This window comes from Coregonus clupeaformis, chromosome 15 (assembly GCF_020615455.1).
Source record: "Coregonus clupeaformis isolate EN_2021a chromosome 15, ASM2061545v1, whole genome shotgun sequence".
NCBI lineage: Eukaryota > Metazoa > Chordata > Actinopteri > Salmoniformes > Salmonidae > Coregonus > Coregonus clupeaformis.
Genome location: NC_059206.1, coordinates 31364181 through 31383773, shown reverse-complemented (window position 1 = coordinate 31383773; position 19593 = coordinate 31364181). Strand labels below are relative to the sequence as shown.

The 19593-nt window shown below is 45.3% G+C and overlaps 1 protein-coding gene across 2 annotated transcripts in view; it reads left to right on the top strand.

The window, feature by feature from the left end:
- Positions 1–1586: 1586 nt before the first annotated feature.
- The window catches only part of dmgdh (dimethylglycine dehydrogenase), a 32569-nt gene continuing 14562 nt past the window's right edge, over positions 1587–19593 (top strand). The window contains exons 1-9 of one of the 2 annotated variants that reach the window (XM_041898617.2): positions 1587–2127; positions 2730–2898; positions 3989–4087; positions 5883–6047; positions 6667–6871; positions 16500–16594; positions 16740–16893; positions 17043–17241; positions 17442–17611. In XM_041898617.2, the coding sequence (XP_041754551.1) occupies positions 2006–2127; positions 2730–2898; positions 3989–4087; positions 5883–6047; positions 6667–6871; positions 16500–16594; positions 16740–16893; positions 17043–17241; positions 17442–17611 (1378 nt within the window). In that variant the 5' untranslated portion in view covers positions 1587–2005. The remainder of the gene's footprint in view (positions 2128–2729; positions 2899–3988; positions 4088–5882; positions 6048–6666; positions 6872–16499; positions 16595–16739; positions 16894–17042; positions 17242–17441; positions 17612–19593) is intronic. The other variant, XM_041898618.2, reaches the window with a different exon arrangement.

Here is a 19593-nt window from a genome sequence, read left to right as displayed (position 1 = left end):
TTCATAGTGGGGGTGTGGAATGTTGTCACTTACACTTAAACATTTGTATGCTTGCACAAGCACACACACACATGTACATGTACGCCCACATGCGCACACACACACACACAAACACATGCTTGCACGCACACATGCACACACTCCCCTTGTATTAAGCTCGAGGCTCTGGGTCTGAACCCCGCCCTGTGCAACTGGGTCTTGGACTTCCAGACAGGCCGCCCCCAGGTGGTGAAAGTAGGAAACAACACCTCCACTTCGCTGATCCTCAACACTGGTGCCCCACAAGAGTGCGTGCTCAGCCCACTCCTGTACTCCCTGTTCACCCATGAATGCGTGGCCAAGCAAGCCGCCAACTCAATCATCAAGTTTGCAGACGACACAACAGTAGTAGGCTTGATTACCAACAATGACGAGACAGCCTACAGGGACAGCATGCAGTTCCAGATACAACTCTGCCATTAGTCGAAGGCAGCCAATCCAATAGTTTCTAAAAAATAAAATAGTCAATTCCTGAGATATGTATTCAAATAGTTTCAAAAAGTAGTTACTTTCTGAGATCTGTATTCAAATAGTTTTGAAAAGTAGTCACTTTCTGAGATCTGTATTCAGATAGTGTTAAAAAGTAGTAATTTTTGGGGATCTGTATTCAAATAGTTAGTCACCTCCAAAGTAACAGTTTGTCCCCCCCAGCAATGGTTATGACACACACACACGTACAGTCGCACACATACATGCATGTGTGAATACACACATACACACACACGCATGCACACACGCGCACACACACACTTTTTGAAAAGTATGGTTAAGTTATGGTTAAACTCCCTGTTTTGTAACAATACATCCAATAGCATTCATCAACAGAGACCAGCTGAATCCAGGTCAGTTATTCCAGGGGGTTTCTAGGGGGTGTACTTATATAATAGTAGATGTGGGAGTTGAACCCACAACCTCAACCTAAAATGTAATGGTACTGTAAGTCTATGTGTGTCCCAAATTGCTATTCCCTACATAGTGCACTACTTTTGACCAGGGCCCATTGAGCTCTGGTCAAAAGTAGTGCAGTATGTAGGGAATAGAGTGCCATTTGGGACGCAATTCTGTCCCTCCGTGGCCTGTTCAGACTGGATCCAATACATCAAACCAGCAGGGACTGATAAAAACAACACATAACCTCCTGTGTCAATCCTGGAGGCCTTGTGAAATGTGCTACATCAATTGAGTGGGAGTTTTATCATGTCCGTAGCCTACTGTGAATGTCACCCACAAAGGAATTCAATATTCTAGTCTTGTCCTGATCCCTTTCTTATCCAGTGTGTCGCTCAGAGTAACTTGAGTTCTTCACCCATATTGTGTCATTACACATCACTGGCCTTGGTTAATGTGTATTGTGTAGGCTAGGTGAGATTGGTAAAAATCGGTTTGAACGGTCATCCAACTCGGAATTACAAGTTGGAAACTCGAGCATCATGCAATCAATCAATCAATTTATTTTATTTTAGCCATTTTTACCCAGCCTAAAACCCCAAAGAGCAAGCGATGCAGATGTAGAAGCAGTGGCTAGGAAAAACTATAGAAAGGCAGGAATCTGGGAAGAGGCAGGAACCTGGGAAGAAGGAACCAGGCTCTGAGGAGTGGCCAGTCCCGTGGAGTGCCGGGTGGAGATTATAAGAGTACTTGGCCATTAAGGCCAGATTGATCTTCAAGATAGTCATTAAGGCCAGATCCTAGAGCTCCAACTTCTCCGACCTGAGGATCACTGATGTCACGATTTTTCCCAGTCTGAGCTCGTTTTTTTCCGAGTTCCCAATTGTTTTGAACGCACCAAGTTTCACTGTGCCTAAATTGACTGGGGCTCTGCGCGGACGAAGGCGTGTCCAGCTAACTGTTTATGCAAAATTGTGCTTTGGTATAGTAGGCCTGCAGTAAATTGCGGTGGGGGATTAGCCAGAGGTGGTTCTGGTATGGTTTGAGGTTTTTAATATATATTTTAATTAGTTAAATCATGTCTAGGATTTTTTACGCAATTAATACTCACCTCCGGAGAGATTTAGCCGCATATCGTGTTATTGCGCGTCTTCCACTGCGTACCATAAGCTACACTTCGCAGAAAAATGTGGAAAATGGGTAAGACCCCTCGTGCAGTTTTTGCCTTGTAGTAAACAACTAATGTTACCCTTTCAGCTTTCTTGTATCTGACAGTAAAGGTTACAGATTTCACGTTTGGGACAGTTGGTTGAGACTACAGAGGTGTCCGGTAGGCTATAAAGGGCTATTTGATAGCGTAATGTTATTATGCGTCAGTCCACAACCCAACCGTTGTTTAATTCAGTTTGCAAATGTACATGACTTCCCTGCTGAACAGACTAGGAGATTCTTCTGACGCGCTAATGCTCTCTGTGTTTATACTGTGACAAACAATATAGCCTATATCTCCAACTGACGTTAATGTGCCAGGCTGTCTGAGTTAACTCATGGCAACATGTGTTGCATTTCCTTCCAGGGGTGTATGTTAGGTCAGAACTGGTCAGGGTTGATTTTCTTCACAATAATCTATTCTGCTTCATAGAAGTCACATAACTACTCCACACATCTTTAGCTGTATTGAAATTGATTCAAATGTATTCAAATCAGTGAATACATTATTTTCAAATGTCATTCAATTATTCAGTCTCACTGTCTCTTTCTCTCATCTCTCACCCCTCTATACCCTCTCTTCCCCGTCTCAGGGACACCTCTATGGTCCTGGGGAAGAGGTGGAAGGACACAGCTGAGACAGTGATCATCGGAGGGGGCTGTGTTGGAGTTAGTCTGGCCTATCACCTGGCCAAGGCTGGACAGAAGGACGTCGTCCTGCTGGAGAAGTCTGAACTGACCGCTGGATCCACCTGGCACGCTGTAGGTCAACAAAAACTAAAACAGATCTAGGATCAGCTTACCTGTCCCAAAACCTTATCTTAACAGTATGAGGGAAAACACAGAACTGTCTGGGAGCAACAGATGGCTTCAGGGGTTCATGCATAGAGTCTGGTGTTGGTGGGAACTGAGTCTGTTGTTTTGTTTGTCAGTCAGGAGGGCACACAAACGTATTGGGAGAGTTCGTTTTGCAAGGCCGGTGCCCCTTAAGTGAAATCTCCACCCACCCGGGCCATGCAAACGAACTCACCCATTTATTGATGGTCTGACACCTTTTTCGACCTGAGACGTTCTTCTACTACTACATAAGTTAGCAAGGCATGGGAGTTTTCATGTTCCCCAACATTTGAATAAGTTACTGAGTTATTACACACACACACTATTAGAAGGAACGGTCAGAGAGAAAGGTAAAGGAGGTCAGAGATATTCAACATGGCGATACGACATTGCGAGACCACACTCAAGATATTAAAGTGTTTACATTGACATTTTAGTAATTTAGTCATCTTATCCAGAGCGACTTACAGTTAACGGGAAAGCCCCAACTGAAGATACTACGGTGAGATATCAGATAGTCCACTCGGCAGAGGGAGATTCCCAAGAAGTAGATGGAGGCATGTAAGAAGATCTAAGTTATGGTAGCTGTCAAAGACAGCTGCTGTCAAAGAACCAGGCCTATGTGGTTCTGCCGAGGATCTGATGACCTAATTCTGCCTCTCTATAACCCCCTTCCAACCAACCCTATCCCATATAGGTTACTCTACATAGTAAATATGCTGCCCTTAATGTCAGGGGGGCAACTTTCCTAGTAGACTTATCTAACTTCTCATTCTATGTATCTATGTTAGGAACATGTGAACTGCATGCCCTGGTTGTGTAGTGTAGTTAACGTCAATCGAGATAACGTGATGTTATTGAAATGTGTATTATTACTATTATTTTATAAGATGCACTTTCAAATCATTGCTTTGCAAACTTGCAGGGTCCATACAGTAGATTAAGTGTTGTCAGTGTTGCCAATTACATTACCATGCCTCCTCCTCTAAGTGGCCATGTTTATTGTCTGTTCCAGGCTGGTCTGACCACGTACTACCACCCTGGTATCAACCTGAAGAAGGTCCATTACCACAGCATCAAGCTGTATGAGAGTCTGGAGGCCGAGACAGGACAGGTATACTACACGTCAACCACAGCACAATGGATGATATAATGTCTGTCTGTGTCTATATCTGTATCTGTATGAGTGTATCTATGTACAGTGGGTATCAAAAGTATTCACCCCCCTTGGATTCTTTTCATTTTGTTGTGTTACAAAATGGGATTGAAATTAATTTAGTTGTGATTTTTCTTTGTGTGTCATTGATGACAAAAAATAGTCTGTATTGTGAAAGTGTAAGAAAAATTATATATATTTTAATTTATATAAAAAATAAAACGTTAATATACATTGATTAGGCACGTATTCACTCCTCTGTGTCAGTACATGTTAACAACTTTGGCAGCAATTACAGCTGTGATTCTTCTTGGGTAAGTCTAAGAGCTTTGCATACCTGGATTGTGCAATATTTGCCCATTATTCTTTAAAAAATTCTTCAAGGTGTTGGGGATCATGGCTAGACAGCAATTTACAAGTCTTGGCATAGCAGATTTAAGTCAAAACTGTAACTTGGCCACGCAGGAATATTCACTGTCTTGTTGGTAAGCAACTCCAGTGTAGATTTGACCTTGTGTTGTAGGTTATTGTCCTGCTGAAAGGTGAATTCCTCTCCCAGTGTCTGGTGTAAAGCAGACTGAAGCAGGTTTTCCTCTAGGATTTTGCCTGTGCTTAGCTACATTCCGTTTCTTTTTATCGTGAAAAACTCTCCAGTCTTTGCCGATGTCAAGCATACCCATACCATGATGCAGCCACCACCATCCTTCAGAATAAGGAGGCAGTAACTCAGTGTTGTGTTGGATTTGCCCCAAACATAAGGCTGTATACTTTGTATTCTGCATATTTTTTTATTCTACTTTTTACTATTAATATAATTTAGGTCATTATTGTGGAGTAACTACAATGTTGTTGATCTATCCTCAGTTTTTTCCCTTCACAGCCATTGAGATGTTTTAAAATCACCAATGGCCTCATGGAGACATCCCTGAGCAGTTTCATTCCCATCCTGCAGCTCAGTTCAGAAGGACAACTGAATCCTTGATGTGTCAGGGTGTTTTAATACATCATCCACATAATAATTATTAACTTGAACACGCTTAAAGAGATATTCAATGTCTAATTTGTTATTGTTACCTATTTACCAATCACTACCCATTATGAGGTCCTCTGTAGCTCAGCTGGTATAGCACGGCGCTTGTAACGCCAAGGTAGTGGGTTCGATCCCCGGGACCACCCATACACAAAAAAATAATCTATGCACGCATGACTGTAAGTCGCTTTGGATAAAAGCGTCTGCTAAATGGCATATTATATTATATTATTATGAGACTTTTGAAAAGCTCACTGATCTTTGTAGTTGAATCTGTGCTTGGAATTCAATACTTGACTGAGGGACCTGACATGTGTTGTATGTATGGGGGACAGAGGAATCATGTCAGCCCCTATGTCAACCCCTGTTATTTCACACAGAGTGAGAGTCCATGCTACTTATTATGAGATTTGTTTAGCCAAATCTGACTCCAGAACTAATTTAGTCTTGTCTAAACAAATGGGGTGAATACTTTTGCAACAACTATATTTTAGTTATTACATTTATGTTAACATTTGTAGAATGTTCTTTTCACTTTGACATAATGGAGTTTTTTGTGTAGATCAAGGACAACAAATCACAATTAAATTCATTTGTATATCACTTTGTCACACAACAAAAAGTGGAAAAAAATCCAAGGGGGGTGAATACTTATGATACCCTATGTATGTATGTATGTATGTATGTATGTTTCACACCTCCATTTTCTCTGTGTGTCTCTAGGCGGTGGGTTTCCACCAGCCAGGCAGTATCCGTATCGCCTCCACCCCAGTCAGAGTGGATGAGCTGAAGTACCAGATGGCCAGAACCCACTGGCACCCCACACCCCAGTGGCTCATCACCCCTGAGAAGATCAAGGAGCTCTTCCCCCTGCTCAACATGGACAAGGTATGGACCTGAACCAAAGAGATCTACATCTATCAGAGGAGGCTAGTGAGGGGAGGACGGCTCATAATAATGGATGGAATGGAGTGAATGGAATGGTATCAAACACATGGAAAACCAGGTGTTTGATGTGTTTGATACCATTCAATTTATTCAGTTCCAGCCATTACTATGAGCCTGTCCTCCCCATTTAAAAAGTGCCACCAGTCACCACTGATCTATAACCATGGCTCTATATCTATTGTTCTGGTCTGGACCGGAGGAACGCATTCTCATGCTCCATAGACATGTAGCCTGGGTCCCAGATATGTTTGCGCTGTCTTGTCAACTCCCTTGGTCATTGGTATGACAATGCCCATAGGAGTTGGCAAGACAACACAAACAGATCCGGGACCAGGCTAATAGACATCATCATGATCTCAGTTTCATGTCATGGCCTTAGGAGCCTAGTGGATATACTGTAATGATTTAAAGAGGCTTTACACAACTTTTCCCTTTGCGGGGGCTCTTGAGGGAAACTAAACTTCCATAATGTATCTTTAAAGTTGTCATTGACATAGAAGGTTTGTTTGAACCAGGAGACAACGACATGACAGTAACACTTTATATCCACCTCCCCCAGGTGCTAGCCGGTCTATATAACCCAGGAGACGGCCATATTGACCCCTACTCCCTGACCATGGCCCTGGCTGCTGGGGCCCGTATGTATGGAGCCCAGATCTACAACCCAGCCCTGGTCTCTGGCCTCACACCCACCAGTGATGGGAAGTGGGACGTCCAGACCCCACACGGGACCATCAGAGCTAACCGCATAGTCAACGCCACAGGTCAGCAGTCGAATATTTGTCAGTGGCAAAATATCTGTCTGTATGTAAACACCAATGGAGGCTAGAGGAGGGCAGAATCTGTGGACAGGCTCATTGTAATGGCTGGAATGGAATTGAATGGGTCATCACTGGTACACACAAATACATGCAAAAGACGAGCATGCAGGCATACATGCACAACATGTACTTCTTGCTGCATACATGGAGAATAGAAACAAGAACCTTTGGCAAACTGGGAGGCTGAGCTTCTTGCTAGAACTTGGTCTGCCAGAGAGCCAGATGAGCGTTGGTGTAGTTGGGTCCAGGCTCTATGTTATTGTGCAGAGTGTGTTTGTGCTGCAAATCATGATTGATTGCTCCTTGCACAAGTTGGTATGTCCAAACCAACATAAGTGACCATACCACAGAACATGCATTGATTGTTGACTTATAAATCAATTGTATCAATACATTGCATCATGCACTGTAGTATCTTGTAGATATATCAGTGTGTAGAGGTCATTTAGGGCTAGCTATAGACAAGTTTGCTATAATGTTTAGATCTGACTCAAGCAGTTTGTCCATTCAGAAACACAGTCCTGTTATTCACAGCTCTTGGGTCAGATTGAAATCTCACTGGCAAACAAGATTGAGAAACTATGACCAGAGCCGGCCAAAATGCTTGAACAACAACTTCAGTTGAAGATTTTTCAAAACAAGTTGGTGTGAGTCAGATTGTCTGTATAACACGGACTAGTCTGGGTGGGTGAGCTGACATCTTTACAAGTTGACACCTCTAGCTCCTCTCCAGGTTGTTAGAGACTAATCCCACAGACCTGGTTTACCAGTTTGGATTGGTTAAAATGCAGGACCTTATGTCTCTCAAGTCAATCAAACCAGTCTCTCCTCATTTTCAGTTCAGCCTCTGGCTGTGTAGTTTAGTTTGACTGCTTGTAGATAGACGAAAGAGAGATTACAGTAGTAAAAGTAGTATTGGGTATAGACTACAGTATAGAGCACACTCGGCACAGACAAATGAGATATTAGGACCACAGTTCTGAGGACAAAGAAGTTGAGATGAACCTAAATGCTTTAGGGGTGAGTTCAGTTGTAGTTATTGTTTGATTTGGCCCAGTGCTGAGCCTCTTAATCTTTCTGGCTCATGTCTGAACAGCTCTTATTCAAAGGCTGCTATCTTAGGGACATTTTGACCATATACACAGCATTCTGAGTTCAGGGGAAGCAGGGTCACATGGTTTGAACCAGGTCATACCAGTTCTGGGAGGATTTAGTTGGCAAATACTGCTCCTCTTCTCCTTCCACTGCTGTTTAGCCAGCAAAGTCCAGGAATTCACCTAAATCTCCCTCTAGCTTCATTGATCTCTCTCTCTCTTATTATCTTTCTGGCCTTCAGTTCACTGCTCTGTGGAAACTTCCTGCAGCACTTGTTTTTTCAGATAAAACGTTAACTCTGTTTAGAGTTTATTTTACATCTGCCACTGTACAGCACACAATGTGGAAAACTTTGTTTGTGGTTTGCAACAAGATGTTTCTCCCTGCCCACAATGCAGAAGATTTACCCAATGTATGTTCGATCTCCTCCAATGTAGTAGATTGACAGCGATAATATTTGGAATGCTGTTAGCTCTGAAACAATGCAGTTCAGTAGACATTAACTGAAGAGTCCCCTGCAGCAAGTAATAGAGGAAAGAATGCTCTGGTCTGGAGCATGGCATCGACACATGCACATGTTTAATAGGAACTTGGCAAAGCTATGGCACTGTATGTAGCTGACTGACTTCTCATGATCCTTCCAAACTGAGTTGGCGTACCCATGAAAAATGGTTTGTTATGTGTGGGTGTATGTTTGGGGGAGTGGGGAGGGGGTGGTTCTGTCACCACTATCATACCTCCTTGCATAACTGACTCATTTTGCAGCTGCCTGAAGTTTGCTCTCGCCCTCCTTTATGGGTCCCTGGAGGAGGAGGAGGTGGGCACGCTGTAGGTTTACTCTGCTTTGCTAAACCCATTAATATTGTGGCCCCTGGCCCTCCGTTCCCTCATCAGTTTATCCAAACATGCCAACCATTCAGGTTTTAGCCAATCACAGAGCAGCAGTTGAAGGACGCCTCTTCAGCGGACGTTTAACACTTTGCTGCCAGAGTTTTTTAAATCTTGAAGAACAAACATTTTCTGATTCCTTCAAGTGAAGCTTGGGTTTCCATGTGCCTTTTCTCTGCAGGTTTTGATGTTTTCTTTAAGTTAATGAATTTGCAGTTTGGGTCCACTCATTTGACAATCTAGTGTTATCATCACCTCTGTACATCAGTCAAACCATAGCTGACTGTTATTCAAAGATGACTTGCCTATCTTAGAATGTAACTCATTATGTTTTTTCAACTCAACTTCATTTCCTCACTAGGCATAATGTAACGTAACAAGATGTAACTACATTTAAATCATTTAGCAGATGCTCTTATCCAGAGCTATTAGGGTAAAGTGCCTTACTCAAGTGCACATCAACAGATTTTTTCACCTAGTCTGCTTGGGGATTCGACCGAGCAACATTTCAGTTACTGGCCCAACACTCTTAACCGCTAGGCTACCTGCTGCCCGTAACTACCAAAATGTTGTCTAGTGCTTGAATACATAGTTGATTCACAGCAGCTACAACATTGTCCAGTCAGGCAAAAAAAAACTGGATATATTGGTTTATTTTTTTATTTTGGTAGACAGGATGAATTAGGCTATAATATTAATATAATGTAAAATACAGTGAGGGAAAAAGTATTTGATCCCCTGCTGATTTTGTACGTTTGCCCACTGACAAATACATGATCAGTCTATAATATTAATGGTAGGTTTATTTGAACAGTGAGAGACAGAATAACAACAAAAAAATCCAGAAAAAAGCATGTCAAAAATGTTATAAATTAATTTGCATTTTAATGAGGGAAATAAGTATTTGACCCCTCTGCAAAACATTACTTAGTACTTGGTGGCAAAACCCTTGTTGGCAATCACAGAGGTCAGACGTTTCTTGTAGTTGGCCACCAGGTTTGCACACATCTCAGGAGGGATTTTGTCCCACTCCTCTTTGCAGATATTTTCCAAGTCATTAAGGTTTCGAGGCTGACGTTTGGCAACTCGAACTTTCAGCTCCCTCCACAGATTTTCTATGGGATTAAGGTCTGGAGACTGGCGAGGCCACTCCAGGATCTTAATGTGCTTCTTCTTGAGCCACTCCTTTGTTGCTTGACCGTGTGTTTTGGGTCATTGTCATGCTGGAATACCCATCCACGACCCATTTTCAATGCCCTGGCTGAGGTAAGGAGGTTCTCACCCAAGATTTGACGGTACATGGCCCCGTCCATCGTCCCTTTGATGCGGTGAAGTTGTCCTGTCCCCTTAGCAGAAAAACACCCCCAAAGCATAATGTTTCCACCTCCATGTTTGACGGTGGGGATAGGGTTTTTGGGGTCATAGGCAGCATTCCTCCTCCTCCAAACACGGCGAGTTGAGTTGATGCCAAAGAGCTCGATTTTGGTCTCATCTGACCACAACACTTTCACCCAGTTCTCCTTTGAATCATTCAGATGTTCATTGGCAAACTTCAGACGGGCCTGTATATGTGCTTTCTTGAGCAGAGGGACCTTGCGGGCGCTGCAGGATTTCAGTCCTTCACGGCGTATTGGGTTACCAATTGTTTTCTTGGTGACTATGGTCCCAGCTGCCTTGAGATCATTGACAATATCCTCCTGTGTAGTTCTGGGCTGATTCCTCACCGTTCTCATGATCATTGCAACTCCACGAGGTGAGATCTTGCATGGAGCCCCAGGCCGAGGGAGATTGACAGTTCTTTTGTGTTTTTTCCATTTGCGAATAATCGCACCAACTGTTGTCACCTTCTCACCAAGCTGCTTGGCGATGGTCTTGTAGCCCATTCCAGCCTTGTGTAGGTCTACAATCTTGTCCCTGACATCCTTGGAGAGCTCTTTGGTCTTGGCCATGGTGGAGAGTTTGGAATCTGATTGATTGATTGCTTCTGTGGACAGGTGTCTTTTATACAGGTAACAAGCTGAGATTAGGAGCACTCCCTTTAAGAGTGTGCTCCTAATCTCAGCTCATTACTTGTATAAAAAAAAACTTGGAGCCAGAAATCTTTCTGATTGAGAGGGGGTCAAATACTTATTTCCCTCATTAAAATGCAAATCAATTTATAACATTTTGGACATGCGTTTTTCTGGATTTTTGTTGTTGTTATTCTGTCTCTCACTGTTCAAATAAACCTACCATTAAAATTATAGACTGATCATGTCTTTGTCAGTGGGCAAACGTACAAAATCAGCAGGGGATCAAATACTTTTTTCCCTCACTGTATATGCCATTTACATTTACATTTTTACATTTACATCATTTAGCAGACGCTCTTATCCAGAGCGACTTACAAATTGGTGCATTCACCTTATAGCCAGTGGGATAACCACTGGGGGGGGGGGTAGAAGGATTACTTTATCCTATCCCAGGTATTCCTTAAAGAGGTGGGGTTTCAAGTGTCTCCAGAAGGTGGTGAGTGACTACGCTGTCCTGGCGTCGTGAGGGAGCTTGTTCCACCATTGGGGTGCCAGAGCAGCGAACAGTTTTGACTGGGCTGAGCGGGAACTGTGCTTCCGCAGAGGTAGGGGGGCCAGCAGGCCAGAGGTGGATGAACGTTTGGGTGTAGGGACTGATCAGAGCCTGAAGGTACGGAGGTGCCGTTCCCCTCACAGCTCCGTAGGCAAGCACCATGGTCTTGTAGCAGATGCAAACTTCAACTGGAAGCCAGTGGAGTGTGCGGAGGAGCGGGGTGACGTGAGAGAACTTGGGAAGGTTGAACACCAGACGGGCTGCGGCATTCTGGATGAGTTGTAGGGGTTTAATGGCACAGGCAGGGAGCCCAGCCAACAGCGAGTTGCAGTAATTCAGACGGGAGATGACAAGTGCCTGGATTAGGACCTGTGCCGCTTCCTGTGTAAGGCAGGGTCGTACTCTCCGAATGTTGTAGAGCATGAACCTACAGGATCGGGTCACCGCCTTGATGTTAGCGGAGAACAACAGGGTGTTGTCCAGGGTCACGCCAAGGCTCTTCGCACTCTGGGAGGAGGACACAACGGAGTTGTCAACCGTGATGGCGAGATCATGGAACGGGCAGTCCTTCCCCGGGAGGAAGAGCAGCTCTGTCTTGCCGAGGTTCAGCTTGAGGTGGTGATCCGTCATCCACACTGATATGTCTGCCAGACATGCAGAGATGTGATTCGCCACCTGGTTATCAGAAGGGGGAAAGGAGAAGATTAGTTGTGTGTCGTCTGCGTAGCAATGATAGGAGAGGCCATGTGAGGATATGACAGAGCCAAGTGACTTGGTGTATAGCGAGAATAGGAGAGGGCCTAGAACTGAGCCCTGGGGGACACCAGTGGTGAGAGCACGTGGTGCAGAGACAGATTCTCGCCACGCCACTTGGTAGGAGCGACCGGTCAGGTAGGACGCAATCCAAGAGTGAGCCGCGCCGGAGATGCCCAGCTCGGAGAGGGTGGAGAGGAGGATCTGATGGTTCACAGTATCAAAGGCAGCAGACAGGTCTAGAAGGACAAGAGCAGAGGAGAGAGAGATGGCTTTAGCAGTGCGGAGAGCCTCCGTGACACAGAGTAGAGCAGTCTCAGTTGAATGACCAGTCTTGAAACCTGACTGGTTTGGATCAAGAAGGTCATTCTGAGAGAGATAGCAAGAGAGTTGGCTAAAGACGGCACGCTCAGAGTCTCTGGCCTTCAGAAATGATTTAGTTTATCACGTTATCACTGGTGCTCATAAATACAAGCGAGGGAGGGAAATTAGCTAGTTAGTTAGAGGTGTGGAGGAGGGTGTACTCTGGACATGGCTGAGCCTGTGTCAGACATAAAGCCTCATTGGAAGTGGATCACAGAGTCCATTCATCTGAGGTTATTCCTGGGAGGGTCTGTGAATGGCCCTGTGTGTGTCCTGCTACAGGGAGCTGGTAAACATGTGTGCTGTCTACTCTGACTCCTCCATAAGCTCTGCCCTGGCCCAACTGGCTGTATCCTACATAATTGGGGCAAGGCAACCTTTAAAAGTAGAGAGAGTACGAAAGTCCCTCTGAGCTGGAAAATGTCAACAAAGCAGACGTTGTTAAAATCAGCCAAACTCTGCCCAACTTGAGAGATATAAAGCAGAATCTAAAATGAGCGATTGTATCAGACCCTACATGTAGTTCAAGTATTTATGTACAGTGCATTCAGAAAGTATTCAGACCCCTTGACTTTTTCCACATTTTGTTACGTTACAGCCTTATTCTAAAATGGATTTAAAAATAATAATCCTCATCAACCTACACACAAAACCCCATAATGACAAAGCGAAAACAGGTTTTTAGAAATGTTTGCAAATGTATTAAAAATAAAAAGCAGATACCTTATTTACATAATTATTCAGACCCTTTGCTATGAGACTTGAAATTGAGCTCAGGTGCATCCTGTTTTCATTGATCATCCTTGATGTTTCTACAACTTGATTGGAGTCCACCTGTGGTAAATTCAATTGATTGGACATGATTTGGAAAGGCACACACCTGTCTATATAAGGTCCCACAGTTGACAGTGCATGTCAGAGCAAAAACCAAGCCATGAGGTTGAAGGAATTGTCCGTAGAGCTCCAAGACCGGATTGGGTCAAGGCACAGATCTGGGGAAGGGTACCAAAACATTTCTGCAGCATTGAAGGTCCCCAAGAACACAGTGGCCTCCATCATTCTTACATGGAACAAGTTTGGAACCACCAAGACTCTTCCTAGAGCTGGCCGCCCGGCCAAACTGAGCAATCAGGGGAGAAGGGCCTTGATCAGGGAGGTGACCAAGAACCCGATGGTCAGTCTGACAGAGCTCCAGAGTTCCTCTGTGGAGATGGGAGAACCATCCAGAAGGACAACCATCTCTGCAGCACTCCACCAATCGGGCCTTAATGGTAGAGTCGCCAGACGGAAGCCACTCCTCAGTAAAAGGCACATGACAGCCCATTTGGAGTTTGCCAAAAGGCACCTAAAGGACTCTCAGACCATGAGAAACAAGATTCTCTGGTCTGATGAAACCAAGATTGAACTCTTTGGCCTGAATGCCAAGCTTCAGGTCTGGAGAAAACCAGGCACCGCTCATCACCTGGCCAATACCATCCCTACGGGGAAGCATGGAGGTGGCAGCATCATGCTGTGGGGATGTTTTTCAGCGGAAGGGACTGGGAGACTAGTCAGGATCGAGGAAAATATTAACAGAGCTAAGTACAGAGATCCTTGATGAAAACCTGCTCCAGCGCTCTCAGGACCTCAGACTGGGGGCGAAGGTTCACCTTCCAACAGGACAACAACCCTAAAGACACAGCCAAGACAACGCAGGAGTGGCTTCGGGACAAGTCTCTGAATGTCCATGAGTGGCCCAGCCAGAGCCCGGACTTGAACCCAATCGAACATATCTGGAGAGACCTGAAAATAGCTGTGCAGCGACGCTCCCCATCCAACCTGACAGAGCTTGAGAGGATCTGCAGAGAAGAATGGGAGAAACGTCCCAAATACAGGTGTGCCAAGCTTGTAGCGTCATAACCAAGATGACTCGAGGCTGTAATCGCTGCCAAAGGTGCTTCAGCAAGGTACTGAGTAAAGGGTCTGAATATGTAAAAGTATTCAGAAAAAACTATTGAATCCATTTTAGAATAAGGCTGTAACATAACAAAGTCAAAGGGGTCTGAATACTTTCCGAATGCACTGTATTTGAGCCAGGTTCTGGTGTGGAACAGTTGCAACTCAGCAGATAGCGGCAGAAGTCAACAACTGGGGTTATCTGCATTTGTTCCCCGTCACAACTAGTTCCTGCAGGCCATTACCAGTCTGTGATCTGTGGGGACAAACAGCTGTGGTGGCAGCAGGGGGCATGGTGTGTGTGTGTTTGTCTGTGTGTATAGAGATAGCGCAGTTGACACATGTCGGACTTTCGTCATAATATTTGTCTGGCTAGGGACCAGTAGCAACAGTCTTCCATTTCATAGGTTGCACCTCCGTCACTCGGTCACCATGTCATCAAATTGACTTTAGACAGATTGCAATGTTATTGGCTAGCAAAGTTTGTCAACAATAGCTAGCAATGCTAATGTTAGCTAGCTAAAATCCGGTGGCCTCCCCTCAATCTTAGCTAGCTAAAGTCAATCTGGTGACATCAAAATTATGACAAAAGCTTTTCCTACTAATTATTTGCCTCCTTCTGAATGTCATTGTAGTTCCAAGCCACTGTAATGCACTTTTGATGAAATCTTTATCAGCACTCATTGACAATGCATTTGAGTAGAATGCTCAGTTGGTCATCAGTCCAAAACGAACGTTCAAAACAATATTGTGACGAAACATGCAACCCATGAATACTGGTTAGTAGTCAGGTTACTGTACACAGAGGTTATGCAATCAATTATTATTATTTTATGTGTACAATTTTATGGGTGTCTCTTATTAATGCTATGTGGTGTAGTGTATGGATAAATGTATATAAAAGTTGTGCAATACTATGAATTGACTGTGTTTTGCACTTGTCATGGTCAACCAATAGTTCTGTGACTTACACAGGTACTGTAGTGAGTGAGTGTTTTGTTTAAGGGGTGTATCCATGACCCTGTGAATCTAGTGGCTATGACTGGTCAGTTTTTTTCTCTTTCAGAATGTTATGGGGTAGGAACATTTGTGTTTGTGCCACTTTAAACGTACTCTTGAAAGTTGTAATAGTAGAATACACAAGGTGCAATTTTGAAATTTGGTAGTGCATCATCAGTTTCTCTTGTCATGTTAGTCATTGCATACCTTAGAGAGCAATTTATAACTTGTCAGAAATGTCCAGATCAACTGGCCCATGTCAGCTAACATTTTTTTATTTAGGTTTTTTAGCCAATAGATATTGTTGTACTTTTTTTGTCACATGGATACACATTAGACATGGCAAAACGTATAGAATTGCAAGAGAAGTTGCTTTAAAACTGCAAAATGTTCTTTGCACCCCATGACAAAATGTTTACAATTGCAGGAAATAAGCTTTAAACCTGCAAACAGTGCTTTTGCCCATAGAAATAGAGGTGGCGTGTGTGCGCCACCTCTATAAAGATAAAACATTTGAGTAATTTAATAGGATCTCTATGGTGGAGCCTTAGTGTCTCTCACTTTTCTTAGCTACCAGCTTTTACACTCTGTATCTGGGATTCTACTATTCTACTATTTTACGGCCATTTTCTGCTCAAGACAACCCTAGACACACATACACACTCCTCCATTTATGTTATTATCTTTTTACAATCCTCTGTGGGACCCAGTTGGCTTGACAGTGTTTTGATCTCAGGAAGTGAAGGCTGGGTTGGTAGAGGGTAGAAAGTGTAAGTGTGTGTGAGGCTCTATTCTTAACCTTTTTTTGCTTTCCTTGTGGTGGAGACTGGAGCGGTTCAGGGATGGCTGTTTACACCCTGCTGGTGTCTTTCTCCCTACTGTCTGTGTGTTAACTGCTTCCTGGTCTCCTCAAAACTCCTCAATACGCCTTTGCAGACCATGAACTCATTACTAATCTTTGATTGGTCAACAGGTTTCTGGGCCCGGGAAGTTGGCCAGCTGATTGGCTTTGAGCACCCCACTATCCCTGTCCATCACCAGTATGTTGTCACAGCAACAGTGCCTGAGGTACTAATTGAATTACATTTTAATGTCTTACTGTATGAACTATCCTTCAGTGTGCCTATTTTACAGTAAATGTGTTGTGACGTTTAACAGCTAACAGCGTTTGATTTGATGTTGAAGAAAGTTTTATGTGTTTTGTTGTGTCTAGGTGAAGGCCCTAAAGACAGAGCTGCCAGTGATCAGGGACCTGGAGGGTTCCTACTACCTCAGACAGGAAAGAGATGGACTGCTGTTTGGACCCTACGAGAGAGAGGAGAAGATGGTGTTGCAGGACTCCTGGGTTAAAGATGGAGTACCACCAGGTCTGTCTGTCTGTCTGCTGATCTCTCTATTACTCTCTCACCCTCTCTCTCTCTCACCCTCTCTCTCGCCCTCTCTCTCTATGCCTAACCTCAGTTGTACTCTCTCTCTCTGTGTGTGTGTGTGTGTGTGTGTGTGTGTGTTGGAACAGGTTTTGGTAAGGAGTTGTTTGAGTCAGACCTGGACCGTATCATGGATCACGTAGAAATGGCCATGGAGATGGTGCCTGTGCTGAAGATTGCAGACATCATCAACATTGTGTCTGGACCAATCACCTACACCCCTGACCTCCTTCCTATGGTTGGACCGCACCAGGGAGCACGCAACTACTGGACCGCCATCGGCTTCGGGTAAACAGGAGTGGGAGTGTTTGTGGGTTTGTGTGTTTGAGTGTGTGTTTGGGATGGGGTCTGGGTGGATGGTGTAGTGTGAAAGTTCTAAGCATCTTCCCTATTGTGGGAACTATAAAAGCCTTATTATGTTTGATTGACAGGGAGTAGGAGGTTGTAGCTTAAAGTCATACCTCACGGTCTGTGTGTGTGTGTCCCAGGTATGGAGTGATCCACGCCGGTGGCATTGGGAAGTTCCTCAGTGATTGGATCGTGACAGGGGAACCCCCCTATGACCTCATTGAGTGTGACCCCAACCGGTATGGAAAATGGACCACTGTACCCTACATGTGTGCCAAGGCCAGAGAGTCCTATGGATTCAACAATGTGGGTGAGTAGTCACTACCAATGTTCCCTCAAATGTTTTTCATCACTGAGCAAATTTCAGGTCTTCTATGCACAAACTTGAAGGTTGTGAAAATTCGGTGCAACTTCTGGCACGTTTACTGTGAACACTGAGGCTGTACCCGCTTTAAGTTAGTTTTAACAGTGGTCAAGTAGGCTACTGGGGGCGGCAGGTAGCTTAGTGGGTAAGAGCGTTGGTGTCACGAAGTTACAAAGCCAGAACCCAGAAGCAGACCAGGACAAGGTAAGTTGAAAGCGAAGGTGCGTGTTTATTTACAAATTCAAGAGTGATGCTGAATAATCCAGGGAACAGAGCGGGCGGCGTTGATTAGTTGTTGGTTGTTCCAATCGTAGCTCGGCAGCCGCCGACCACCAGGCAGAGATTGGATGAAGGTTCCGACGAGTGATGTTCATGGCTAACGATCCGGCAGGGAATGGATGTTAGGCCAGAGCCTAAGAAGGGTGATGATCAGGACCAGGTGTGCAGATTGCTGATGGGATGCAGGTGCGGAAATCAAGAGAGCTCCCGCCTAGCAACGCTTGCCCGGCAACCAGGCAGGGAGCGTTCCAGAACCCTCGGGAAACTGGAAATCACGAGCAGAAAAACTAGTCCACAGACAGGACCCGACTCAGACTGCCGGGATCGTTACAGTACCCCCCCTCCGACCAACGCCACCGGGCGGACTCCCGGAGCGCCAGGATGGAGGCGGTAGAAGTCACGAATGAGGTCAGCATCTAGGATCTGTCGCCGCGGAATCCAACTCCTCTCTTCAGGACCATACCCCTCCCAGTCCACGAGATACTGGAAACCCCGGCCCCGCCGTCTGGAATCCATGATGCGTCGCACCGTGTAGGCAGGACCACCTCCGATCATCCGAGGAGGAGGAGGAGGAGGCGGAGGAGGCAACAGAGGACTGAGGAAAACAGGCTTGAGGCAGGAGACATGAAAGGTGGGATGGACTCTGAGCGTCCTCGGTAGTTTGAGCCGAACTGCCACTGGATTGATCACCTTCTCCACCACAAACGGACCAATGAACTTCGGTAACAACTTCCTAGACTCAGTCCGTAAAGGAAGATCCCGTGTGGCCAACCAGACCCTATCTCCGATGGTATAGGTGGGAGCGGGGATCCGGCGACGATTCGCCTGGAGCTGATACCGGTCCGAAACTCTAAGGAGTGCCTTTCTGGCCCGATGCCAGGTCCGGTGGCAACGACGAATATGGGCCTGAACAGAGGGCACTGAGAGCTCCTTCTCCTGAGAAGGGAACAAGGGAGGTTGGTAGCCATACAGGCACTGGAAGGGAGACATCCCAGTGGCAGATGTAGGGAGAGTGTTGTGGGCATACTCAACCCAAGGCAACTGAGAGACCCAGGAGGTGGGGTTGGAAGAGACCAGGCAGCGTAGCGTGGATTCCATCTTCTGGTTGGCTCTCTCCGCCTGACCATTGGATTGGGGGTGAAAACCAGATGTGAGACTGACTGTAGCTCCAATGGCCAAACAGAAGGACTTCCAGACAGCAGAGGTAAACTGAGGGCCACGGTCGGAAACGATATCACTGGGCAAACCGTGGACCCTGAACACCTCCCTAACCAGGATCTCGGACGTCTCCGAGGCAGAGGGAAGCTTGGCAATTGGCACAAAGTGGGCGAACTTGCTGAATCTGTCCACGATAGTCAGAACGACCGTGTTCCCCTCAGAAGCCGGGCAACCCAGTGACGAAGTCCAGGGCCAGATGCGACCATGGTCGCCGGGGAATAGGAAGGGGGTGAAGCAGTCCAGAGCTGGGCGATTGGTACTCTTATTCTGCGCACACACTGGACAGGCAGCAACAAAACCCCGAGTATCCTCGGCCATGGCAGGCCACCAAAAACGTCTGCGAAGAAACGCCATCGTCCGAGCCACGCCAGGGTGACAAGCCATCTTGCTGGCGTGGGACCATTTGAGGACAGCAGGACGAACCGACTCAG